Source organism: Leucoraja erinacea, chromosome 1, assembly GCF_028641065.1.
Source record: "Leucoraja erinacea ecotype New England chromosome 1, Leri_hhj_1, whole genome shotgun sequence".
Classification (NCBI taxonomy): Eukaryota; Metazoa; Chordata; class Chondrichthyes; order Rajiformes; family Rajidae; genus Leucoraja; species Leucoraja erinaceus.
Genome location: NC_073377.1, coordinates 99,577,589 through 99,605,444, shown reverse-complemented (window position 1 = coordinate 99,605,444; position 27,856 = coordinate 99,577,589). Strand labels below are relative to the sequence as shown.

At 43.1% G+C, this 27,856-nt stretch overlaps 1 protein-coding gene across 1 annotated transcript in view; it reads right to left on the bottom strand.

Annotated features, from left to right (window-relative positions):
* rasgef1ba (RasGEF domain family, member 1Ba) overlaps nt 1-27,856 on the bottom strand; it is an 84,495-nt gene that overhangs the window by 40,053 nt on the left and 16,586 nt on the right. The window contains exons 2-5 of the mRNA XM_055640145.1: nt 20,028-20,209; nt 18,471-18,593; nt 17,722-17,859; nt 2,238-2,450 (exon numbers count right to left, since the gene is read on the bottom strand). Of these exons, the coding sequence (XP_055496120.1) occupies nt 2,238-2,450; nt 17,722-17,859; nt 18,471-18,593; nt 20,028-20,204 (651 nt within the window). The 5' untranslated portion in view covers nt 20,205-20,209. The remainder of the gene's footprint in view (nt 1-2,237; nt 2,451-17,721; nt 17,860-18,470; nt 18,594-20,027; nt 20,210-27,856) is intronic.

Genomic DNA, 27,856 nt, shown 5'->3' with positions numbered 1-27,856 from the left:
ACAACAACCAACATGTCCCAGCTACACTAGTCCCACCTGCCTGCGCTTGGTCCATATCCCTCCAAACCCGTCCTATCCATGTACCTGTCTAACTGTTACTTAAATATTGGGATAGTTCCTGCCTCAACTACCTCATCTAGCAGCTTGTTCCATACATCCACCACCCTTTGTGTGAAAGGTTTATCCCTCCGATTCCTATTACATCTTTTAAACCTATGTCCACTGATCCTCGATTCATCTACTGTGGGCAAAAGACTGTGTGCATCTAATGTATGCAAATTTTGTCCCTGAAATGTATGCTCATTTTACTGGAATGAATATTGAAACGTAAACACCTGATGTTGGCACAGCTGATGACACTGATTAGAGTTGACTATTGAGTTCAGGGGTAATTAAGAAAAGACAACAAATGTTGGCAATGCCAGTGAGATCAATATTCTCTGAACCAACAGATTCCCTCTCTACAGGTTGATGCACCAAGGTGATACAGCAGAAAGCTAAAACATTTTCATAATTATTGTTTGTGTGAAGTGACTGTTAATGTTTGAAAATATTTATTTTTAATTTATACCCAATATTTCTTTATAGTGTCTTGGAGTGAATCCAAGCACATTTGCTTCAATCCCATCTCAATCTTTGGCAGCATGACTTTATAAAAAATTAACAGCTCAACTATAATCTCAGGCAATGAGGAAAATGTGGCACAGAGTACCAGGTAAATATGTTATGAACCTTAAAGCTGCCTGAAGAAACGTGTGTAAATTTAATTTGAGAAGTTTATTAGATGTGGGATGATGTTGTTGAACATCATCTTTAGGAGAAGGCAGTGGCTGGTTATGATTTCACCTGGGTTAAAACGACAGCACAGTGGCGCAGCGGTAGAGTTGCTGCCTTACAATGCCAGAGACCTGGGTTCGATCCTGGGTGATGTCTGTGTGGAGTTTGCAGGTTCTCTGCCTGACCTGCTTGGGCTTTCTCCGGGTGCTCCGATTTCCTCCCACACTCCCAAGGCGTGCAGGTGTGTAGGCTAATTGGCTTGGTAAAATTATAAATTGTCCCTAGTGTGTGTAGGAGAGTGCTAATGTGCAGGGATTATTAATCAGCGTGGACTTGGTGGGCTGAAGAGCCTGTTTCTGTGCTGTATCTCTAAACAAAACATATGAACGAAATAGCATTGCCCTATCTATTCTTTACACTCTCTCTGCATAATACCTTGTTTCTAGTCAATATATGTGCCAATATCCAAACCAAAACTTGGCTTTGTACAGAAAGCATTGAGGGGGATGTATCTCCAGTAAGCAAAGAATCATTTTAGAATTGACAAATGTATCTGACAATGCACCAGGACACTCCTGATTTGTTCCACTCATTTATTATAATGGATCACCAGATTACAACAGTCCACACAAATTTCAACAGGTTTGGAAGCACTACATTCTTCTGGTTCAAAAGCTTTACATTTTATGCCTTGAGCGCATAGATCTTTACCACATTTTGGAGGAGTGTTACATGGTCGGAGGTGTTGCCTTTCAGATGAGACATGAAATCAATTGTTTGACTATTTAACATGATAAAAATGATCCCATGACATAATGCTGGGCCTGCAGATTTCTCCTGAAATGCAGGCAATATTCACCTCCCATGCAATGCAAGGGTTAAAATTTGACCAGCACCTGGGTGATGATCTAGTATAGGAAATGCAAGGATATCAGTTTTGGAATGGACATGGGGTGGTGAGTCGCAAGAGTTCCTTGCTCCAAAAGTGTATTCCACAGCTCACTCAGAAGCCAATTTAACTCCTGAGGTTATACATCAAACAGCTCCAAGATTTGACAACTAAGTACAGTGTACTAATAACACTTGTGCTATAATATTGCTTCTTGAGACATCACTAATGAACTAATTCAGTAAATACTGATATTTGACACTGGTGATAAAGACAGGAAGATACTGAGCACCAAATGGCATTTCCGCACTCATTAACATGATGTCCATTGCCCTGTACCGACAAATGTATTAATTATAACTTGGTTGTAAACAAATGTTATGCCAGACCCATGGATTTCCAAACATAAACTTCCAAATGTTAGGTATTGAGGCTCACCTGGTAGAATGAGTGAGTCATCAGAACAAAACAGGTCATACAACAAAATTATGTGCTATAAATTGTAATCCCATGGCATAAATATTATTTCACATTAACACATTATTAATGTTTACGACGTTAACACACTAACCAGTTCTATATGTGTTAGCTGCTGAGCTAAAGTGTATGGATCATTGCAGATGGTCACTATGTCTCTCTGGATGGATTGTGGTTTGGTCCTTAGCACAGTTAATCTGTCGGTGGCCGAGGCATTTAATTTTGAGAGAACTTCCTCATACTGGTTAAGGGCAGCAAGCTTCCTGATCAAATTCTGAGTCATTTGCTGCACAGATTTCCGATGGAGCTGTCAGAAAGAGAGAAGAAAAACATAAGTGGAAAGACAAAGTCTGGATATACGTTGACATAACAATCAATTTTGGGCATCAAATATTTTGTTGCAGGATCTGTCAATTCGGTTACAGAATTAGTGCAGACGTTTCAAGTGTTTACTGTCCCACATTTGCACTGCCTGTGGCCATTACAATTTACCGACTTGTGAGAATGAAATTGATGTTGGAAAGTGCGGTGAACTATGTTGCCCGAGCACAGCACAGGCTGCCACCCGCCAGGCAGCAAGGAGTTAAAAGACAAGACAAATAGTCACCACAAACCTCGGAGGAGCTGTTCAGGAAATATTGCAAATACAGAAACCAAGTTAATGATCATAATGCGAGCCAGGGATCGATATTTCAACCTGTGTGGTGAACTAAACTGAATTCTACAATAATTGGCAACTATATCATTGTTCACGTTTTAAAATTAGTTTTAAAATTAGTAAATAGATGGTAAACCACTGGGTAAAGAATCCTGTTATTGCAACAGAATATGCACCCACTTTAAATCAGTTTGCAACATACAATGGGCACCAAACAAAATTAGATAAATTAACCAATAAAGGAATACAAACACATCTAAGAGGGGACACAAGGAACTGCAGATGATGGAATCCTGAGCAAAACACAATGTTCTGGAAGACCTCAGTAAGTCGGAACATATCTGCGGAGGTGATGGATTGATGACGCTTTGAGTCAGGACCTTTCTTCAGTCTCAAAGTCTGAAGAAGGGTCCCATCCCAAAACGTCATTTGTCCATTCCCTCAACAGATGCTGCCTGACCTCCTGAGGTCATTCAGAACATTGTGTTTTGTTAACACTGCCTAACTTTCTAAAGTTGGGTTTCACTTGCACTGTCAGCAACTGTTAACATAGAAACATAGAAACACAGAAATTAGGTGCAGGAGTAGGCCATTCGGCCCTTCGAGCCTGCACCGCCATTCAATATGATCATGGCTGATCATTCAACTCAGTATCCCGTACCTGCCTTCTCTCCATACCCTCTGATCCCCTTAGCCACAAGGGCCACATCTAACTCCCTCTTAAATATAGCCAATGAACTGGCCTCAACTACCCTCTGTGGCAGAGAGTTCCCGAGATTCACCACTCTCTGTGTGAAAAAAGTTCTTCTCATCTCAGTTTTAAAGGATTTCCCCCTTATCCTTAAGCTGTGACCCCTTGTCCTGGACTTCCCCAACATCGGGAGCAATCTTCCTGCATCTAGCCTGTCCAACCCCTTAAGAATTTTGTAAGTTTCTATAAGATCACCTCTCAATCTCCTAAATTCTAGAGAGTATAAACCAAGTCTATCCAGTCTTTCTTCATAAGACAGTCCTGACATCCCAGGAATCAGTCTGGTGAACCTTCTCTGCACTCCCTCTATGGCAATAATGTCCTTCCTCAGATTTGGAGACCAAAACTGTACGCAATACTCCAGGTGTGGTCTCACCAAGACCCTGTACAACTGCAGTAGAACCTCCCTGCTCCTATACTCAAATCCTTTTGCTATGGAAGCTAACATACCATTCGCTTTCTTCACTGCCTGCTGCACCTGCATGCCTACTTTCAATGACTGGTGTACCATGACACCCAGGTCTCGCTGCATCTCCCCTTTTCCTAGTCGGCCACCATTGAGATAATAGTCTACTTTCCTGTTGAGAGCAAATTTAATCGCTGCCATACTTCACCTCATTTGTAAAAACCTGTCACAGGGGATCCCAATCCTCAATAGAACTGATGGTGGGCTCTTCAAATTTAATAGGTTGAAGGCCAAGAGCAAAGTCAGTAACACCACCATCATGGAGCTTCAGTACATGGACAACTGCGCCATTGCAGCACACTCTGCCGAAGACCTCCAGGGCATCCTGAATGCCTTTGCCAAGGCACACAGAGCCATGGGCCTAGCCTTAAATATACAGAAGACCCAGGTCGTACATCAACCTCCATCCAACCAGCCGTCTACCCAGCCCACTATAAAAGTGGACGACACCACTCTTGAAAACGTTGACCACTTCCCCTATCTTGGCAGCATTCTTTCCTCAAAAGCTGACATCGAATCTGAGGTCAACCATCGCCTGGGTTGTGCCAGTGGAGCCAATGCCACTCAGGAAAAGAGTCTTTGAAGACCGAGACCTAAAGGCTCAAACAAAACTGCTGTCTACAGAGTCATTGTCCTCTCCACCCTGTTCTATGGAGCTGAGTCATGAACTACCTACAGCAGGCACCTGTGAGCCCTGGAACAATACCATCAAAGATGCTTACGAAAGATTCTGGGGATCAGCTGGGCGGACAAATGCACCAACATCAGTGTTTTGGAGGAAGCCAACATGACCAGCATCACCACCACAATAATGCAGCATCAACTTCGATGGACTGGCCATGTCATCTGCATGTCCAACACACGTCTCCCTAAACAAATCCTGTACTCTTAACTGAAGGAAGGTCGGCGAGCCCCCGGCGGGCCAAAGAAACGCTTCAAGGCCAACATCAAGAACAGTCTGAAGAAATTCCACATCTCATCGAGCAACTGGGAGCACATTGCACTGGACAGGCGCTCCTGGAGGAAATCCGTGCAGGAAGGAGCTGCACGTCACAAAATGGAACTACGCTGTGTCGCAGAGACAAAGCGACAGCACCATAAGCAGAGAGAGAAGGGGGCTCGACGACTACCAACCACCGCCAGTCTCCACTGCCCACGTTGCACCAAGGTGTGTGCACAGCGGATCAGCCTCTCCAGACATCTGCAAACCCACAAGTAGATGGCCCTATGGAGAGCAGAGGACAGTCATACTCATTTCGAGTGACTGCCGATGATGATGATGGTGTGTGTTCCACTCTGGCAGTCGCCGGTTTGCCAGTCGCTGACAGTCGCCTGAAAAATGGCCTAAGTGGGACGGACCCATAAGTATCACAAGTGACGGTGGTGCCAGCCGAGAGTCAGTGCAGTGCATGGCTAGTCAAAGTTTGTTGATCATTGCTGATCAGTCTGGAACGCACATAAGTGAAAAGATGTAACAGGCAACAGAATATGGAAGGATAAAACAAAGCTGGCGCCATGAAACAGCAAACAGTGGTGACACTAGAAATCTGGGGGGTAGGGGGGAGCAGGAAATTCTCAACAAGATCAAGCAGCATTTGCAGAGAGAGAAAAACAGTAGACAATAAAGGTTAATGCCTCCCTTCCGAACAGGTCATGTTCATGATTATTATGATTATGATACAGACTGGTTATCTAAAATTGGCGAAATCAACGTGAATTCTTGTGGGCCATTATATGGGCCAGATGCTGAGATATTGTTTTGTGGGTAAAGGCCAAAGGCAGAGAGGTCAAAGTGTGACTGGAATGGAGGATTATAGTGACAACAATTGGACGCAACCATAGGATTTTGAGCACCAGCCCTTTAAGCTCCTCCCTTCCCATCATCCAGAGATGCAGATGGAGTAATGATTCACTAGTGTGCGCTCTGGTGGGTGATGCCCTTCATTCAGTGCTCACAATGTGGTTCCCTCGACATGGGAGAAACTAACTGCAGATTGCAATCCAACACACATACGTTCCATGCTCAAGAATAACCCAGAACCTCCAGTTATCTGTTCCATTTGCGATTGCTTCAATTCTTTTCTGAGCAACTCGCAGAGTTGCACATCTGAATAGGACGAGAGGATAGCTTCTGCTTTGCTCACAGGGGACCACTGGGCCTGAGGAGTGAATCTTTACTCAGGGTGTGTAAGCACAAGGAACGCCACATGCTGGGTTACAAAAAAAGATACAAAGTGCTGGAGTAACTGGGCGGGTCAGGCAGTATCTCTGGAGAACACGAATAGGACAGGTCCCAAACCGAAAAACATCACCTTTCCATGTTCTCCAGAGATGCTGTCTGACCTGCTGAGTTACTCCTGCTCTTTGTGTCTTATTTTCCACTCTCAGGTTATGTCCCATTTTAAGATTTTTTTTCCAAGTGGTCACTCCCATCCAAATCCTACCTCCGCAGCATCCGTCCCCAGGCTCGCTGCTCTTGCCATTTAGTTCACATAATTATTTCCTATACCCATCCCACCAATGTTTCCTCCACATCATTGGAACCAGTGCTTGTGCGTTATTGCAACACTCCCACCTAACAGCACTTTCAGTCAACAGCAGGACTGGTGGAGGAATGAACATTGTATGTCCTTGCACATACAACGCTGCTTCCTTCACAACACCTGGCTATGTGGAGAACAAGATATTGCTGCCAGGGTTGGTGCAGTCCCTCTGCAGAGCAACTACTTAACGTATCTTTTGAGTTGCAGGATAATTTCTAGGCCTGCTACTTGTGCACAAAGTACCAAAGGCAATGTTGATATCTATAGATAAAGCTGCAACAAATAGTATAAAAGTATATTGAAAGGATATTGAGCCTCAATAATCTAAAAGGAAAGGAAGCTTTGGATGTATTGTGTTCACTGTGATGGTATAATAAGAAAAAAGGGCTCTTAAAGCAGCACAAAAGTGCTGACAGTGAACAGATGTGTCTTTCTATTTCAGAATATTTTTTCATGTTCATTACGTGCTGCTAAGAAGGCTTCACAGATAATCTTGTGCTGCAAAACTGCCTGTGAAACAAGGTGATTGATACCTTCTCCTGGCTGTACCATTAGTAGCTAATTTTGCTGCATTTAGTCGACTGTTGGGTCAGGATACATCCAGTCAGTAACCAATTATGGATTGGTTACATTCCCTTCTCATCCATATAGGCATATGGATGAGAAGGGAATGGAGGGTTATGGTATGAGTGCAGGCAGGTGGGACTAAGGGGGAAAAAAAATTGTTCGGCACGGACTTGTAGGGCCGAGATGGCCTGTTTCCGTGCTGTAATTGTTATATGGTTAATTAATAAAACATTATTAAAGAGAATAATGGTACACAGTTAAACACAACACAAATGATTTAAAAATGGGCAAATAACACAAATCAAATATCAGCATTGAACAACATGCCTCTAAAGTCCATGGGCAACGCAATGGTGCAGTTAGAATTTCCATTGCTGTTTGTCATCTATATCAATGATTTGGATGAGAACATACATGACATGGTTAGTAAGTTTGCAGATGACACAAAAGTGGGTGGCATTGGAGATAGTGAAAATAGTTGTCAAAAATTACAGCAGGATCTTGATCGGTTGGGTAGGTGGGCTGGGGAATGTTTGATGGTATTTAATACAGTTAAATTTAGGGGTGTTGCATGTTGGGAAGTATAACATGGGCAGGACCTACACAGTGAATGGTGCGATCAGCGGAGTGTTGTAGAGCAGAGGGATCCAGGAGTACAGGTACAGAGTTCATTGAAATTGGCATCACAGGCAGAAAGGCTGGCCAATTTTTGTGTTCAGTTTTGAGCACCATGTTATATGTTGTCAAGAAAGAAAGCATGTAAAGAAGATTTACGAGGATGTTGTCAGGGCTCAAGGGCCTTAGCTAAAGAGAGAGGTTGAGCTCGGTAGGACTCGTCCTTGGAGCGCAAGAGGATGACGGGTGATCTTATAGATGTGTCCAAAATCATGAGATGGATCGGGTAGACGCACATAGTCTCTTGCCCAGAGCAGGGGAATCTAGAACCAGGGGACATAGGTTTAAGGTGTGGGGCGAAACATTTAATAGGAACTTGAGGGATACCTTTTCAGGCAAAGGGTGATAGGTGCATGGAACGAGCTGCATGAAGAGGTTGTGGAGGCAGGTACGAATGCAATGTTTAAGAAACATTCAGACAGGTACATGGATAGAACAGGTTTAGAGGGATATGGGCCAAATGCAGGCAGGTGGGACTAGTGTAGATGGGACACATTGACAAAAGGATCTGTTTCCACGCTGTATGATGCTAAGAAAGAATTAAGTAATCCATGATAATAAGAAATCCATGTCATTGTTTTTATATATGTTAGCAAGTGTATTTTGTGACTATTTGATTTCTTAATTATTTCATTTTGATTATGCTTGAATGTCACATATCTCTGGAAGATTTGGAAACTTCCCCGCTGTTTAGCAAGTTTGGCAGCTGGTACTGCCAAGGACGGTAACGGAGTTAACTGCGGATGACCTTTTGCTGTTTAAGGTTTAATCTGCTGCAAACATGATGGCATGATATCATGTATTGATTGCCCCTTATACTCAGGACCATGCCACTATAGAGCAGAATAACATTCAACAGGTTGACAGATGCAGTCGACAAAGGTATGTGTACACTTTACACATGGGGTAGCAGTAGGTGTGGAAGACTCACTACTGGAACCAAGTTCTGATCCAGTAAGTCTGCCATTGCTCATTGTGATCCAATTTGTAGCTATCCAGCATGTCCTGTATATTATGTTCTTATTAGTATATTTAAAATTACGAAGCAAGTAAACCCTGAAATTACTTGTAAGTTTTGATCATATCTCTCAAGACCAATTATTATGTTTAACGCTTTGTTGCATTTTTTCACCCTGCCAAGCTTACTGAATTTCTGCATTTCCTGGCTTTTGTGAGTCTTTCGAGAAGCTTTACCGTCAGAGTCATAGATTCGTACAGCACAAAAGAGGCTCTTCCTTCCGTCCACTCGGTCCATGATGATCATTTAGTAGCTATTTATACTAATCAGCATTTAGCCTTCTATGCCTTGACAATTCACGGACTCGTCCAAGTACTTCTTAAATGTTGGCAAAAATCAGCCTCCATCACCTCTTCAAGCAGTATGTTCAAGATTCCAGTTACCCCGAGCTGGAAAGTTCTTCTTTAGATCTCTTCCAAACTTCTTGCCCTACCCTAAACCTGTCCTCTAATTCTAATCACCTCTGCTATGGGAAAGGTTTCTCACTATCCTATCTGAGCCCCTCAATTTTGTATATATCTATTAAGTTCTCCTCTACAAGGAACTATTCTATTTATCTTACTAGACAGATGTGGTTGATAACTGCAAGAACGGAACACTGTTTGTTTTTGGAATATGAGCTGTTTTCTATTGTAGCCAATATTTAGTTGAATACTCCCTGTTATATAGCTATACATTCCCCATTCACTGTTCAGCCCAGTGTACTGTGGCCATTTTATCTATCTATACTATTACTAAAACTCTCATCTTGTCCTCTTCCGGTTTGCATTATTTTTAAATCTGCGCAAAAACAGTACCCTGTATCGCTAGGATTTTTTCACCACCTTACTCACCGTTCTCCTCTGCACCAAGCACACCAAGTTTTGTTCCGATCAATGAAATATTAGAAAAGTTATTGGTCTGTTATTCGCCGGGACGGCGACGCCCCTTCCAGCACCCGCTGTCAATCACCGGGGCGAGAAGAATAAAACCCCAGAGGCCAGGCTGAGTCTGTGACCACGTCCAGAAGCCACCCATCCAGGGGCCGCCAGGCCAGAAGCCCCCTCCCCCCTACACTCTCCCCTACCACCCATACAGCCCCTCCCCTACCACCACAACCCCCAGCCCCACAACCCATCCCCCACGCACCCCCCATCCACCACACACCCCCCCCCCCTCCCCCACACCCCACCCCCTCCCTCCCCCACCAAATCCCCGACAGGCCCCGCCTGAAGCCGTCCCCCTCCCCTGGCTGCAGAACATTCCCGCCATTGCATTGGGGGAAATTCAATTCAACTTTAATGTCATCGCACAAATACAAGTATGAGTACAACGAAATGCAGTTTTGTGTCAGTCAGTCCGTAGTAGTTGTGCATAAAGAAATTAAAAAAATAAAAAATTAAAAAATAGAAAGAGAGAAGATACAGAATAATCAAAAAATACAGAATAATTAAACAATGGGGACGGAGGGACCGAGAGAAACAGGTGAGTGGTGGTGGAATATTGAATTGGGGAATGGGCTGCGTTGTGGAACCAGGACTCCCATGTGACTGGGACACAACGGGTCACACTTAGTCTAATTTTATTTAAAACCTTGGTTTGTGAGCAGAATAAGACTGCGTGGAAGATGAAAAGGAAGGGAAATAGCACAAAGACAATACAGCTTAGGTGAGATAAAGCTGCCAGCTGGCATAGAGGGGGTGGGGGGGGGGGGTGTGGGGGAGATTTATGACTATTTCCAAATGGACTTTCCATCTCCAAACAAAAGGAATGATATTTGGTTAAGTGGGGTTAATATTACTGTGATTTTTTTTGCTCATCGAAGCACATAAAAGAGTTCAGGCTTGAAAAACGTAACACCTTTTTTATTACTCGCAGTCTTTTGCAAACAAACCAAAATTAAGGTTGTATTTCCTATTTGTCCTTATTTAACGCACCGCATAACCAGTAATAATACTTTACTTTTGATCCAAATTCTATCTCCAGTCTTTACAGTTTAGTTGAAAGTTCGTGGAAATCAGATTCCGCTCTTTTATTTTTCTGGAGCATTTTAAAGATGAAAATGGAATCTTGCCATTTACCCGCCAGTGACATGGAGCAGCCATGGAACAGAATCAAAGTCAAGTCCTCCATTTAGCAGTTTGCCATTTGACCAAGTGCTGTCATCCTACATTAATTTATCTAAATTATTTGGAACAATTTCATGCTATGAATTTATCTAAATCAAGATTTGATTCTCAGTAGATGATAAATTACTTAATGTCATAACAGAGTGGCAGAAGGAGGGGTGCAATGTGAGAAGTGGAATGTCATGATCGTTTTGATAATAATCCATGGATTCGAGCTGGAATAGTAAAAGACAAGGTCCCATTATCTCCGATTGTCTAGACTCACACAAGTATATCAGGTAGCTTGGTATTTAGCTCTGGCTCCATAAAACTATAGCCCACCAGGAATATTGGATGAACTGTTAGTAAAGCAGTAAATTCTACAAGTGCATAAAATTTAAAATAAACTACGTGAAGCAAAATAGAAGCATAATTTACGTTGTTAACAACTCCATCATCAAATAATGCCTAATGTAATTTAATCTGAATAGGATGTTAAGATATTCATAACCAGATAATGTTCTGCTAGAACATGAGAATGACACCCCCATGTTATAGAAAAATAACATTATTAAAACAAAAATATCAATGACGAAAGTTTAGGTTCAAGTGTTACAGATTTTCAATAATAAAGTTAATTTCCTACAAGATTTTCAATAATTAACATATTTTCAATAGCATTAGTTTATTATCACTGCAAGCTAAAATGCCGATGACTGCGTGTTACATTGTTTCAGAGTATCGATGTACAAGTGTCAACAGAAGTGATCGTTTGTCAATTTCCATGGCCAACCACAGTTAAAATATTAGCTGTGTTCTTAAGAGGCAAAGGTGTCCAGTTTCTGCGGGCAGATTGCATGGAAGCAATTTTTCCTCTCGACTTTTTTCCTGCAACACAGCTCTTTTTAACAGCTCCATTTAACTTTAAATGGTGGCATAGTTCCCGATCGAAATCACATTATACCTTATGTTGCCCACGTAATGCAGAGAGCATTCCCTGATTAATCACCAACAGTATTTCCAATTCATGTTATGGAAACAAGTGTTATAGCAGAACTACCTCTGTAGGCAATTGAATAAAGATAAGAAATCTAATTCTGACAAGTCAAACCCTGGCCTTCTCTTGACAGCAGAAGCAAATGGATTAAACAATCAAGACAACTTTCAACTATTGCAGTTCACAAATTCATTATATATCTATCTGTCACACACACACACACACACACACACACACACACACACACACACACACACATCCACACACACACACACACACACACACACACACACACACACACACACACACACACACACACACACACACACACACACACACACACACATACACACACACACATACACACACACATACACACATATACACACACACACACACACACACACACACACACACACATCAGATCAAGTGCAGACCCGTTGGGTCTGTTCCCGCAACGCGCGGTTGCAAGGGGGGGCAGCCTGACATCATCGCACAACGCTACGCGCAAGGCGTACGCCATCGAGACGCTGCGTACGCCCGTCGAGATGCGCCTGCGGGCCGATAGTCCGTTGACACGCGGGACTTTGGCAGAGTGCAAGCCCGTGGGGACGGCGAAAACCGATCTGTGTCTTCCGCCAGCGTGACAGAGCCGGGACGGGGGCGTGGAGAAGAGCCGGGCCGGGGGAGGGGAGGGGATTGTGGAGGGGGGGGGGGGGGGGAGGAGATTGTGGGAGTGGAGCCGGGCGGCAGCAGCGAAAATCGCTAGGGAAATTTGAAAAATGTGGCCGTTTTTGGAGGAGAGCCGGGCTGGAGCAGCCGTTATGGTGGCTGGCCAGCAGGAGGCGAAAAATGAGTGAGTGGGGGGAAGGATTTGATTAAAAATTGTGTATGTAAAAATGTCTAAATGTAATGAGGAGTGCATTAGTGAATGTAAAAGTGAAATGGCTAGCGAAATGGAAAAGATCTCGGAGTTTTTGCGTGTGGTTTTGGTGGACCAAGGAATCATAGGCCAAACCTGACATCCACAAACACACACAGAGTTTTAAAAAGGGGAGGGGGGGGAGGGTACTGGTACCAAACTGAACTCACTGTGGAATGAATGCATTAACGGAGCCACTCTGCTGCTGGATCCGAAGTTGTCCCTGACTTCCCTCTGGAAACCTCGTCCCCATGAGATGGCGAGTTCCCAGAGCCCTGGTTAAAGGCGGGACGCAGGGGCCGCTGACGGTTAAGTCTGTGAAAGCGGCCCCATCAGAGACTGTGAAGCCTTGCATCCTCGGCGCTTCTGACACGCCGGCTCTATCACGCTGGCTGTTCCCCCGCTGGTTTAACGCCCGACGGCGAAAAGCAGAGGTTAAACATCCGATGTTTGGCTTGAGGCAGCGTGACAGAGCTGGGCACCAGCCATTGGGAAAAATGTTGGTGTTTTTCGAGCAGAGCTGGGCGTCAGCAGCCGTTATGGTCGCTGGCCAGCAGGAGGCGACAAAATGAGTGAGTGGGGGGGGAAGGTGGAAGGATTTTATTAAAAATGTGTACAAAAAAATTTCCAAATGTTTTGAGGAGTGTATTAGTGAATGTAAAAGTGAATTCGCTAGCGAACTGGAAAACATCTCGGAGTTTTTGCGTGTGGTTTTGGCAGACCAAGGTATCAAAGGCCAAATCTGACACCCACAAATAAACACACACACAGTTTTAAAAGTATATAGATAGATATATATTGGAAAGCAAATTCAATTTCATGAATTCTACATCCTTGCAAAATTCAAAGTTCCAGTTACTAAATGAATTTAACAAACAGATGGAAAATTGGAGAATAATGGTAGGATGTATCAAAATTACTGTTAGACCCAGGGAACATCCATTACAACATTATGTTACTGTGCATCACAACAAAAAGGTCAGTTTTCACAATCTATTTTTTAATTCATCCACAAGCTGTGATTTACATTGCTCTGAGCAGTTTGGAAATAAGAAAGAAAATAGCCAAGGCGGCAAGATTCAATAAAGGAATTGATGTGTAGAAAACGATTTCAGTTGATACCAAGATCACTGAAAAGCAGCATAATTTCTTATGAATATTTCAAACAGTCTGATTTCCAGACATGTCTGAATTGAAAATAAATACCATTTAGGAATCTGTGCTCCTCATAGATCCTTGCACAAAAATAAATATTTTTTAGTTTATATTCTACCAAATTAATAAATTTCCAAGAAATTCTGCCCAGACGATTTATATCCATTTATCATAAACAAAACAGTTGTTAGAAATTAATCTAAAAAAAAAAAAGTTCTAATGCTGCTTTTGTTCATTTTGGACTCGACAATTGGGGCTTTGTGTCAAATGCCATTCCTGCTCGAGGTCTCTTTTCTGCATGTTTGTTTTTGATCAGTCCATGGAGCACCAGGGAAGTCAGCTGACAGAGAACTATGGGCAGCAGTTGTGAACTTAAGCGCTGGGGGAATGAGGGAAAATGCTCTTGGAACCATTCATTCCATTATCTCAGGGATAATTTTCATTATTTTCCAGTTGAAATGACAACAATAGATGGCTGTCAAAATGTCAACAGGCACGTCTTAATGAGGCACAAATTATAGCAAAATGTCATATTGCAGGAATACATCTAAGAATAACCAATGCTCTGAGCAAAGCAAATCTCAAATATTATTTTTTGATACAGGATCATATTTTTCTCTCCATCCCAAGCAATTAACCCAGTGGCTATGTTCATTAGAAATGTACCAAAATTATAATGACCCCAATGCTGGGGAAGTCCGCCTGTGTCAAGCCCAATGGCCAGGTACAAGCATAAGCCCTACCCCATCAAAGTTGTAAAGTCATGGAAACCAAGAAGAAACTTAACCCAGCAACAAATGCCATAATTTAATACAATTATCATTTATTGGGACAATATTTAGGATTCATTGTAAGAGTCATAGATAGAGGCCCCATGGCCCAGTGTGTCCATGCTGATATCAAGTACACATCTATACTAAACCTTTTTATCAGCACTTGGTCCTTGTTGATTCAAGGCATAGAATTTTTTATGATTCATAGATACTTCCAGAATCTATGGAAGATACTAGATATCTAGATACCTGGATATTTCCTAAATCATCCAGATACCTCCTAAATGTCATGTAAATATCAAATCAATGACACTGCGCTCCAAATTGCAACCACTCGCTCTGTGAAAATATTTATTTTCTCAGTTCCCGTCCAACGTTCTTACTCCTCACCTTAAACTTTTTTGTTGTATGGTTCATCCTGAAAAGCTGAGCTTATTCATATATCTAGCTGCAATTAACTTAGACCTGGAAGATACTTCCTGGCCGTCTTTAAGATAAGTGTTATAGTGCAAGTGCTAAGGATGCACTGCCAAAGTAATGGGGGAAAGATTTAATAAGATTAAATAAACATGCCAGAAATTCAAGCAAGTCAGGGGCAGTAGCGAATGCAATCACTACTACTTAGGAGAATGTTCCGCTGAGTTACTCCAGCATTTTGTGACTACTAAGGAGAAGGTGCTTGGGAAGCTGAAAGGTCTGAAGGAGGATGTCATGTAAACCACCCCAGCGTTCTGAAAGAGGTAGCTGCTGAGATTGTTGGGGAAAGATTTTTCAAGAATCACTAGAGTCAGGAATTGTTCCAGAGGCCTGGAAAATCACAAATGTTACTCCACTGTTTAAGAAGGGAGCGAGGGAAAATAAGGGAAATTATGGGCCAGTTAATCTGACTTCAATGTTTGGCAAGATTTTAGAGTCAGTTACTAGGATGAGATTTTGGGGTACTTGGAAGCACATTATGAAATAAGTTGCAGTCAGCATAGTTTAGTTAAGGAGAGATCTTGCTTGACAAATCTGTTGGAATTCTTTGTGGAAGTAATAAGCAGGATCGACAAAGGAGAGTCAGTGGATGTTGTTTAGCTGGATTTTCCAAAAGCCTTCGATAAGGTGCCACGCATGAGGCTGATTAACGTCAAAGACCATTAGAGACCAGCTGCTAGCATGAATAAAAGATTGGCTGAATGACAGAAGGCAAAAAGTGGGAATAATGGGGTCTTTTTATGGATGACTGCGGTGACTAGTGGTGTTCTGCAGAGGTTGGTGTTGGGTGCCACTACTCCACATTATATGTTAATGATCTGAATGATGGAATTTATGGCTTTGTGGCCAAGTTTGTAAATACTATGAAGAAAGGTGGAAGGACAGGTAGTGTTGAGGAAGCAGGGAGTCTGCAAAAGACTTAGACAGGTTGGGACAGTAGACAAAGAAGTAACAAATAGAATACAGCGTAGTAAAGTGTAAGGTCATGCCCTCTGGCAGTAGGAATAGAGGTGTAGACTATTTTATAAATGGGGAGAGGATTCGGAAAGCAGAGGTGCAAAGGGAGTGGCGTAGAATTCCCAAAAGGTTAATTTGTTGGTTGAATCAATAGAATGGAAGACAATTGTAATGTTAGCTCGAGAGGACAAGAATATAAAAGCAAGGATGTAATGCTGAGGCTTTATAAGGTCCTGGTCATTTGGAATATTGTCAGCAGTTTTGGGGTACATATCGGAAGAAGGATGTGCTGGCACCAGAGGAGGTCTACGAGCATGATCCCAAGGCTGATTGGGTGGATGTATGTGGAGTGTTTGTAGGCTCTAGGCCTGGGCTCGCTAAAGTTTAGAAGGATGAGGCGAGTTCTCATTGGTAAATAGGTAAGTTTGGGGAGAATGCTTCCAGTAGTGGGAGAGTCTAGGACTGGAGGGCACAACCTCACAATAAAAGGACGTACCTTAAGAATGGAGATGGAGAGGAAATTCTTTAGCCAAAGAGTGGTGAATTGTGGATTTCACCGACACAGATGGCAGTGGAAGCAAATTCATTGGGATTTTTTAAAAGCGGAGATTTATAGGTTCTTGGGCATTAAAGGTTACGGGGAGAAGGCAGGAGAATAGGATTGAGAGTGAAAAATTGATCAACCTTGATCGAATGACAGCAGACTAGGAATTAGGAATTTGATGGGCCGAATTCCTAATTCATCTCCTATGGTTTTAGAACATTTAAAAGCGAGCTGGATACGTATCTGAATGCAAAGTATTTATAGCGCCGTGTGGAGGGGACTGGGGCATGGGATTAGCTGAATTGCTTCACATGAAGCAGAAGGGAGTTTTTCTATTTTGTAATCCAGCGAAATCTAGACTGAATTTCAACCGACTGCAATCATGGCTGTTATAAATGACAAAAATGCATAAACATCAGTTTCTAGGAGTAATTCCCATTGCAAATTATATGAAGTTGAATTCTATCCTCAATTCAGTAACACATCATCATTTTCCATTCATTACACTGCTAATCTTTCTCCCACATCTCCTACTTATCTAAACATCAGCGATTAACTACATGCAATCACACAGTTGAAAATAGATAATTTAGAACACAAAAGTAAAATATAAAATCGTAGCGAAAATATTCTGCATCGCAGGAAACACGTAAATGACATCAACACATTAATACAAAATGATGACTCAAAGAACCTTATGATAAAATAAGGATTTGTTTTACGTTATACATTAATGTTTATAAAAAATCAAAACAAAATCATATTTTAAATTTGCAAAAGATATTGATTATTTGTGTGGACAAACTGCATTGTCACCAGAAAAACATGCAGATAAGAGTTAAAATGATGGAATCAATTCCCAGTTTGTTTAGGTTTTTATTGCTTGGATTGGTGCTTCATTTTACTCTTTTCTAGATGCATTATTCCATCAACTTAACTTTTCTCCAGTGTTCAAGCATGAATGAGTTGTTGTTTACAAATAACTGACCTCATCCATTGCCGCTATCCTGTGGGTCATGTCCTTCAGGTTTCTCATCATCCTCTCATCTCGAAAGTCATAGGGAAATGTTTCAGTCCAATTGTACAAAAGCTGGACTATTTTAGGCGCAAATTTCCTTATCTTGGCCTTGAATTAAGAAAATTTCATTAATTATCCAATATTACAGCAGTAATAGACTTAAAGTGAAATGTACAAGATCTACTTAGTTTAGTTTGGAGATACAGCGCGGAAACAGATCCTTCAACCCATAGAGTCCGCCCCAACCAGCATTCCCCGTACACTGGCACTACCCTACACACTAGGGACAATTTTTACCAAAGCCAATTAGATTCAGATTCAGATTCAGAAAAGCCTGTACATCTTTGAGAAAAGCCTGTACGTCTTTGGAATGCAGCAGGAACTGGAGCACCCCGGGGAAAACCCTCGCGGTTACGGGGAGAACATACAAGTTCCATACAGACATCAGCCGTATTCAGCATCGAACCCGGGTCTCTGCCACTGCTACGTCACCATGCCACCCCCTAAACTAAAGAAACATATGCTTGTGGACTAATAGTGAAGCTAGGTGAATGTGCGGACATCAAGCAATCCTTCTTCCATTAAAAATTTACTGAAGAAAAGGATATAATTTGTATCACACAAGTTAAAGCTCCTACTGTATTAACCAGGGAAGTCTCAAAACATAGTTATTTTGACATTTGGTTCAGGCAAATAGAACGTTCCTTTGGCAGTCTCACCTTATCCAAAATGGTCTCATTCAGTCTCTGTTGTTCGATGCACATAAGGCAAACCTTTGCTAGAAGTTCATAAGGTCGAATGAAAAGACGGGAGCTTAAAAGAAATGTAAATATGTATGTCTTCTGTAAAAGAAAACAATGAGACAAACGTATTGAAATTATTTTTTAATATTCATACCTGTGCCTGATCTCAGTTATAGACGATGATCCACAGAGCTTACTGCTCCAAATCATCTTTCACAAAATTGGTACGAATCAGAATTACACACCAAAAGATCATGAAAATTAGAAGCTTAACTTTCAAGCCATTTGTTTCTTTTAACTTTAATTTAACTTCCACCCTCTTGAGATTTTAACATTCACCACAAAATTAAATAAAACCTGAATGCAGTGAATGAAACCAACAACAAATATCAGAAATGATAATGCCCTCAAGATATATTTCCCTAGAATGGAAATATTTTTCACATCTTTCATTATGTACATCCTCAAAACTATCCAATATTGTCATTCATCATACAAAACCGTACAATTTCTTTCAGAAATCATAGTTGTTAACAATTGTAGTTAAAGGAATCCAAGAAGATTGCTAACAATAAAAATTAAGTAGCAATATATCAGAAACTTGCATGTGTAAACTTGATTTTAAAACGCTTCTACATAACGCCCTTATTTAACAATACAAACATACTGATTTTCTGTTTTCATTCTGTGCTGGTGAATATTTGTAAATGTGCTGGATCACAAGAGAAAGCCAATGAATAAATTCTTAATTTGTCTCAAAGGCAGCAAATTTTTCATTCCTCTCCACAATTTCCCTTAGATATTTTAATTGCGTTATTTTCCATACAATCCCATTACAATTTTCCCACCAAAGCTCCCCTGCAGCCCAAACACATAAAAGGCATACCGAGTAAATAGTTTCTTGCTTTTACATGAAATCTAATCAACTGCCAGGAAACATCAAGCAACAGGTAGAAAAGTCTAATATTTGCCAGAAGCTAAAGTTATAATTTCCCAGTACAATGAACCTTGCTTTCTGAAGAAGGGTCTCGACCTGAAATGTTGCCTATTTCCTTCGTTCCATAGATGCTGCCCCACCCGCTGAGTTTCTCTAGCATTTTAGTCTACCTTTGCTTTCTTTGTAGGCAAGATAAAGATGTACATGCAAGTTGCATTTCAATGCAGGAGTTCTGGTATGATGTGGCATAAATGAGAACTTTTATCTTTGTCTATCTGTTTTTACAGTACTTCAGGTTTATACATGTGGAAACATTATCTACCAAGACCTGGCTTTGAAATCAGCAACTACACCCTCCATTATGCCAGGAACATTTTTTTCCCTGCTTACAGCAGAGATCAAAATGCACTTGGTACATTAGTTCCTGCATATCCTCTGCTCTGATAAGTGCCAGACGACAAATAATTTCTGTGTCATTGTGCCATGGCAAACAATTAGCCCAATGGATTTTCCCATGATTTACATTAAGTGTGATTTTTTTAATGCAATACAATTCAGCTACGAGGCATCCACAGCCATAATTAAATGATACATACATCAGGATAGTAGTCCGCTGTTGGTACAAGGTGTTGGATCAGTGCCTCCAGAGACCCTGACACAAGGTTGTTGTCTTGGTAAAACAAGCCTCCACAATTACCTTCTCTGGTTACGTAAAGATGCCGGCTGTAACCACTGCTGTTAAACATGGCTGCAAAGGTAGGTGTTTGCGGCATTTTTCCTGCAATTTAAAAAGAAGAAAAAGTGTTTGCAGTTGACCCATACATCAGATAAACAAGGTGGTAGCCTGTTTACTAGTGATGTTGCAATGGAAATTGAACCATTGTGAAGAATGATTGAGGTTTCCCCACCATTAACATCATGGCCAGAATACTCTTCTAGAGTCCCACCCATTGCTGCCTTACCTCTCCGATCAGGATTTATTTATCTGTTTCTATCTACTGTTTACCACGTGTGAACTTGACGTATATCTTCTTTCCACCCACTCCTGTTACTGCCACTTGCTGTACCAGCAGTGAAGAAGTCTGTGAGTCTGGGAACATAAGAAACAAGAGGAAAGCCTTTGGCTCCTTTCCTCCATTATTCCATGAAATCATGTATGTTCAGTATCTTAATTCCATCCTACTGCCTTAGCTTTATATCAATAGGGTGGCAGATTTAAAATTAATTGAGCTAGAACTTACTGCAATTAGCATTATTGAAACATCCATACTTGTCAAGTCGTCAAGATAGTTTATAGTCATGATTCCCAGATAGGACAATGAAATTCTTGCATTTCTGCAGCACAACATTGTAGTCATAAATACAGATCAGATCAGTGTGTCCATATACCATAGAATATATATATACACACATCAATAAACAAATAAAGTGCAATCTGCTGTTATAGTTCAGAGTTTGTTTGAAGTTGTGTTTAATAGTCTGATGGCTTTGGGGAAGAAGCTGTACCTGAACCTGGATGTTGCAGATTTCAGGCTTCTGTACCTTCTACCCGATGGAAGCGGAGAGATGAGTGTGTGGCCAGGATGGTGTGGATCCTTGATGATGCTGGCAACCTTTTTGAGGCAGCGACTGCGATAGATCCCCTCGATGGTAGGGAGGTCAGAGCCGATGATGGACTGGGCAGTGGTTACAACTTTTTGCAGCCTTTCCTGCTCCTGGATGCTCAGATTGCCATACCAAGCCACGATGCAACAGGTCAGCATGCTCTCTACTGTACACCTGTAGAAGTTCGAGAGAGCCCTCCTTGACATACTGACTCTCCGTAATCTTCTCAGGAAGTAGAGGCGCTGATGTGCTTTCTTTATAATTGCATCAGTGTTCTGGGACCAGGAGAGATATTCGGAAATGTGCACATCCTGGAATTTGAAGCTCTTGACTCTTTCCACCATCGACGTGTTGATATAAATGGGACTGTGGGTCCCCATCCTACCCCTTCCGAAGTCCACAATCAGTTCCTTGGTTTTGCTGGTGTTGAGAGCCAGGTTGTTGCGCTGGCGCCATTTGGTCAATCGGTCGATCTCACTTCTGTACTCCGACTCGTCCCCATCAGTGATATGTCCCAGAACAGTGGTGTCGTCAGCGAATTTGATGATGGAGTTCACACTATGTCCGGCTACGCAGTCATAAGTATAGAGCGAGTATAGCAGGGGGCTGAACACGCAGCCTTGTGGTGCTCCCGTGCTGATTGTTATCGAGGATGACATATTTCCAGGGTGTGCGCAGCGTCTCGACGCCGTACGCAGCATCTTGACGGAGTACGCCTTCACTCGAACTTCACATCACTCGACCTCCGCGCGGCCCCTGCTTCCGGTTTGGTCGCGCTTGCCGCATGCAGTCGCATGCGGCCAACTTGAAGACTACTGCCGAAATTCTACCAACATGTCAAGTGTTCTACTAGAGGGGTGAACACGCTGGATCATGTCTACATCAATATCAAGCACGCGTATAGAGCCATCCCCCTCCCCCAACTCGGCCAGTCAGATCATCTCTCCCTCCTGCTCTCTCCAGCCTACACCCCCCTCAGACGCAGTGCCAGGCCCACCATAAGATCTGTTACAACCTGGCCTGAAAATGCACTCTCCAATCTACAGGACTGCTTTACACAGACAAACTGGGACATATTCGAACACCAGGATCTGGAAACTCTCACAGAATCGGTGCTGGACTATATCAAGCTCTGCATCGGAAATGTGACTGTAGACAAAAACATACGGGTTTTCCCAAACCAGAAACCCTGGATGTCCAGCCAGGTCCGCACACTCCTCAGAGCCCGCGATGCTGCCTTCAGGTCAGGTGACAGAGCTCTGTACAGGGCTGCTCGAGCCGATCTGAAAAGTGGTATTAAAAAAGCCAAGGCGGACCATAAGAGGAGCATAGAGTTCCACTTGTCCAGCAATAATACACGGGAGGTATGGCGGGGCATACAAGACATTACCAACTACAGAGGCTGTGCCACAAAGTCAGAAGACCTGAGTGCGCCGCTGGCAGAAAAGCTAAATTGCTTCTTCTCCCGCTTTGAAACATCACAACAGCAGCACTCACCTGCTACAGCCCTGTTTCGACCCTCACCTAGCTCCTGTACTACTCCACTCACTGTAACGGAGCACGATGTCAGACGGGTGCTCCTGGCAGTGAACCCCAAGAAGGCTACCGGCCCAGATGGAGTACCTGGTAAGGTGCTCAAAGCGTGCGCCCACCAGCTCACTGCCATCTTCACCAGAATTTTCAACCTCTCCCTGGCCCAGGCAGTTATTCCGTCCTGCCTAAAATCAGCCACAATCATGTGCCGAAGAAGTCTAACCATCACCAGCCTTAATGACTACCGTCCTGTGGCCCTCACTCAGTAATCACGAAGTGCTTCGAGAGTGTGGTCCTCCAGCACATCAAGGACTATCTACCACCAGAGCTCGACCCCCACCAATTCGATATCGCCAAAACAGATCCACAGAAGACGCCATCACCGTAGCTCTCCACTCTGTGCTGAGCCATCTGGAGCAGGGGCAGAGCTACGTCCGGATGCTCTTTGTGGATTTTTTGTTCAGCCTTTAATACATACAATCATTCCGGACATTCTCATAGGTAAACTGGTCACTCTCGGCCTCCCCACTGTCACATGTGCCTGGATAAAGGATTTCCTCACCAACCGGCCCCAGACTGTGAGACTCGGCCCCCCACCTCTCCTCCACTCGCAGGTTGAGTACCGGTTTGACAGGGCTGTGTGCTAAGCCCCCTCTTATACTGTCTCTACACCTACGACTGTAGTCCGGCCCACAACAACAACCGCATCGTCAAATTTGCTGACGACACTACTGTGGTCGGACTTATTTCGAAGGGAGACGAGGCAGCCTACAGAGAGGAAGTCCTGAAGTTGACAACCTGGTGCTCAGAAAACAATCTGGCTCTGAACACCAGGAAAACAAAAGAGCTCATTGTCGACTTCAGGAGGCACAGCACCGACTTAGCCCCCCTACACATCAACGGCGAGTGTGTGGAGAGGGTCAACACCTTCCGGTTTCTCGGTGTCCATATCGCTGCTGACATCTCCTGGACGGACAACACGACAGCGGTCATCAAGAAGGCTCAGCAGCGGCTGCACTTCCTGAGGGTCCTCAGGAAGCACAACCTGGACTCTAACCTGCTGCTAACCTTCTACCGCTCGTCCATCGAGAGCCTGCTGACATACTGCATTACAGCATGGTATGGCAGCTGCACCATGGCAGACAGGGAGAGGCTTCAGAGGGTAATCATTGGCTGCCCTCTCCCCTCCCTGATGGACATCTACACCTCCCGCTGCCTTAGCAGGGCAAAGAAGATCATCAAAGACAGCTCCCATCCTGCGTTTGGACTGTTCGACCTGCTGCCCTCTGGAAGGCGCTATAGGTGCATCAAATCCAGGACAAACAGACTCAGGAATAGTTGCTTTCCGAGAATTATATCTACCATAAATTCAAATTCACACATGCACTGACTACACCGCCCAACACGGACTTCCATCTGTATATATGTATATATGATATATGTATATATGTCCCCCCCCCCCCCCATCTCCCTTCTGTTTTTTTTTTTTTTTTTTTTTTTTTGTTTCTTGTTTTTTTGTGCTAAATTTTATTTATGCACTGAGTACGAGCAGCTTTCAGTTTCACTGTACATGTATAGTGACAATAAATGGCATATCTATGCTCGTGGGACAGGCCCTGTACGAGGATCACTCGACCTCCGCGCGGCCCCCGCTTCTGGTTTGGTCGCGCTTGCCGCATGCAGTCGCATGCTCGTGGGACAGGCCCTTTGCTCTTTAGATGAATACGTTTCCAATTGTCTCTCCATGATCCTCTGCATTTGATTTTAAGATTATACCCCTATGCTACGAGGCAGCAGTGATACCTACATTAACCCATGGATGAATATTATCGTGCAACTTCTTTATCTTCCTTCAATCTAATACTCGCCAGCTACCTGCATTGCTCCAGATTCTGTTGAAAATTACTAAGTTGTTATGCCTGGCAAGGGGACCTCTACCAACTTGCTTCCTTCCACCTCCTTTGCTGTGGTTAACTCAGGGGTGGACAATGAGGTGTTTTACTTTAGCTGTAAGAGTCCTGCTGGAATATTGCTCTGTGTAAGTGATTTGATTCCTCACTTAGATGCCCATGTCAAAGATATTGGGAGTTGAAAAAATCAAGCAGATGATCCATCCTATGATAACAGGACTACTGGAAGGGCATTACCAACAATAAAATACTTCCTTTTGGTGAAATTGTTTGAAAAGTAGTTGAAATGTTCCAAATGTGCTTAAATTCTCCTCAGTTCAAATAAATGTGATGCAAGTATTACAGGCATTTAGGCAGGCTGGAACAGAACAACATTCCCTTTCCGCATGTATTCCTGCGTGTCCAACACCTCATCTTCGATTACAGTCTACGTGCCCAACACCTGTGAAGGAATGAAGTCTTTACCACAAGTAATGCTCTATGAATTCCACTGGACCAAACTACAAATAAAGAATAAAGAATATCACTTGGACTTAAAAAACAAAAATGCCGAAATACCCAGGTAGTCAGGTAGCATTTGGGGAAAGAGAAATGGTTAACATTTCAGATCTAGAACCCCCGTGTCAGAAAAAAAGAAAAACAAGTTAGTTTCCAGTGGCCATTTCAAGTTTCCAATTTCATGGTCCCAACCAGTTCATCTTCACCATGAATGAACAATCCCTCTCTCTACCTCTCCATCAAACATCAATGTCTGAAGGCCAGTACTTCTTCCTTGCTGGAGGCCCAACCAGATCCCCTCCACAAACGCACTCATATTCTCTGCTGCTGTTTACTTGCACATATTTTGGTTTGATAGTGTGGAACTCCAACATCAGGTTAATTTATTAATCTCTCCCTCTGAGGGTTAACTGATAGCATATTTCAATGAAATCCGGTTTTATTCACCACCACACTTTACATTATGCATTATGAAGTTGCAGGCTTTAAGATTAAAATGTTAAAAAAAAACAAGTGTAAGAACACCAAAACAAAAATAAAATGCTGGAAACACTTATCAGGTCAGGTAAAATCTGGGGAAAGCAAAAACTCTTTGTTGGGTTGTTGCCACATGTTCACAATGCTTACAATTGAATAAATTAAGTGCATGTAAAGAACCCTGTTTTGGTGCTATTGTTAATATTCTTTCCAAGTAATATTCTGTTAATATGTAATATTGAACCTGTCAACTGAATCATTTGTAAATAAAATTCTGAGCAAATAGATTATTGATTGAAAATTGTCTTAATCACGATGTTTCATTAGGGTTTCAAATGTGGTTTTGTTTTGGATGGATTACTGCAATTTATATCCTAACAGTGCACTGTCACGCCAATAGATGTCACCACAGAATATATGCCAGGTAAAATCCGCAGCTCCAATAAGTTCTGGATTTCATCCATTTTGCTAAGGAGGGAAGAAACAAAAGCCAGATGTTTCTTCATAAAGAGTTATGAGGAAAGAAGGAAGACTTCCAGATTTTGGCCTCGATAGACAACCTGTTCATATAAAATTCGTAAAGTTGTCAAACATTATGGATAGATCGAATGCAGGAAATTAATATAGGAAGCAAGTTGTGATACAAATTTAGACCGGTAAAGGGCAAGTTTAGGACTATTATTAGGAGGTCCTGCTTCACGTAAAAGAGATTCATTACTGGGAAGGAATATTTGTATCAAGTTCAAGTTACATTTATCATCACATGCACCAATTGGTACAGTGAGATTTGAATTACCATACAGCCATATGAATAAAAAAAAAACACAATAGAGTTTAACATAAACATCCCCACACAGCAGAATCAATGTTTCCCCACTATGAGGGAAGGCAATAAAGTTCACGACGAGAGGGCCTGTACATCAGGCCGTCCGTAACGGCGACTACGGAAGGTTCATGACCCCGACTATTGTGTATTGTGTGTTCTTTTTAAGTGTATCGCTGCTGGCAAATTAATTTCACTGCACCTTCGGGTGCATGTGACGAATAAAGTTGACTTTGACACAAACCTTTCTCTCCTCGGTCTCCTCCATTGTCAGATTGAGGCTAAACACAAATTGGAGGAACAGCATCTCATATTTCGCTTGGGCAGCTTATGACCCAGTGGTATGCATATTGATTTGTTTCACGTTAGGTTGCCCTGCATTCCCTCTCTCTCTATCCCTCCCCCACCCAAGTCACACTAGCTTCTCATTTTCACCTTATAAACAGCTTACAATGGCCTGTTTCCTTTATCATCATTACTTTTTGCATATCTTTCATTCATTGTTCTTCATCTCTGAACATCACCATCAATATCTCTCATTTCCCTTATCCCTAACCAGTCTGAAGAAGGGTCTCGACCCGAAACATCACCCATCCTTCCGTGATGGAGGTCCGGAGTGTTGGGCCTGCTGATTTGGAGCTGTGATTTGTGGAGCTTCTAGCCGCGGGCGGCGCTGACTCTAACATCGCGGAAGTCTGGGAGCCCCTGCCGGGGGTCGCCCAGCTCAGCCTGTGGACTTTGGGAGCCAAGGTCTCCGTCCGGTAAGAAGCGGCCAATTCTGAAACTCCAAGCCGCTGAGAGTGTTCTTCCGTTCCGACGTCGGAGGTCTGATCATGCCAGCGAGAGGTCCTGAACATCTGGCCGTCCCTAGCGGGAAATGTGGAGGGCTCAAAGGCCCCGACCACGGGTGAACAAAGAGGAAAATGACTGAACGTTATGGTACCCGGACGTGGCGCCTACAGACAAGAGGCCGAAGCAAAGAAGCAGAAGACAAAGAACCGAATAGAAACGAGGCCGAAACGCCAATGAACTGAAAGAGTCCGAAGACAAAACGCTTACTAACTGAAAGGATGGGACGCCTAAATGCAAACTAACCGAAAGGATGGGACGCCTAAACACCAACTAACCGAAAGGCTGCGTCGCCTTAAAGCAAACTTACCAAATGGCCACTCAGTCGAAACGCCACCTACCCGAAAGGCGACGGCGCCTACACGCCAAAGGATCAACTGCTGCTCAACAGAAAAATCCAATAACGGACTTGACGTTGCCGGGGGACGGGACTTGCCAGCGATTGGTCCAGACCCCCGTGTCCATCACATCACTGTGCAGGCATGAACATTGTCCCAAACCTCCGCTCCACCCGACCCGCAGCCCGCAGAGGGTGGCCATGGGAGAGTGGGGGCTGTCCCGAGGAATGCACACCTTTGGCGCTTTCAACTTGGTGTTTGGGTTCAGATTGTCCAGTCACCTATGGCTTGTGTGGGAAAATGAACCTCGCGTACCCGTCTCCCCCTTCATTCTCCCCCCTCCCCCGCTCTCTCTCTCTCCGGCTCCGCCCACGGGAGCGTCCCACAGTCAC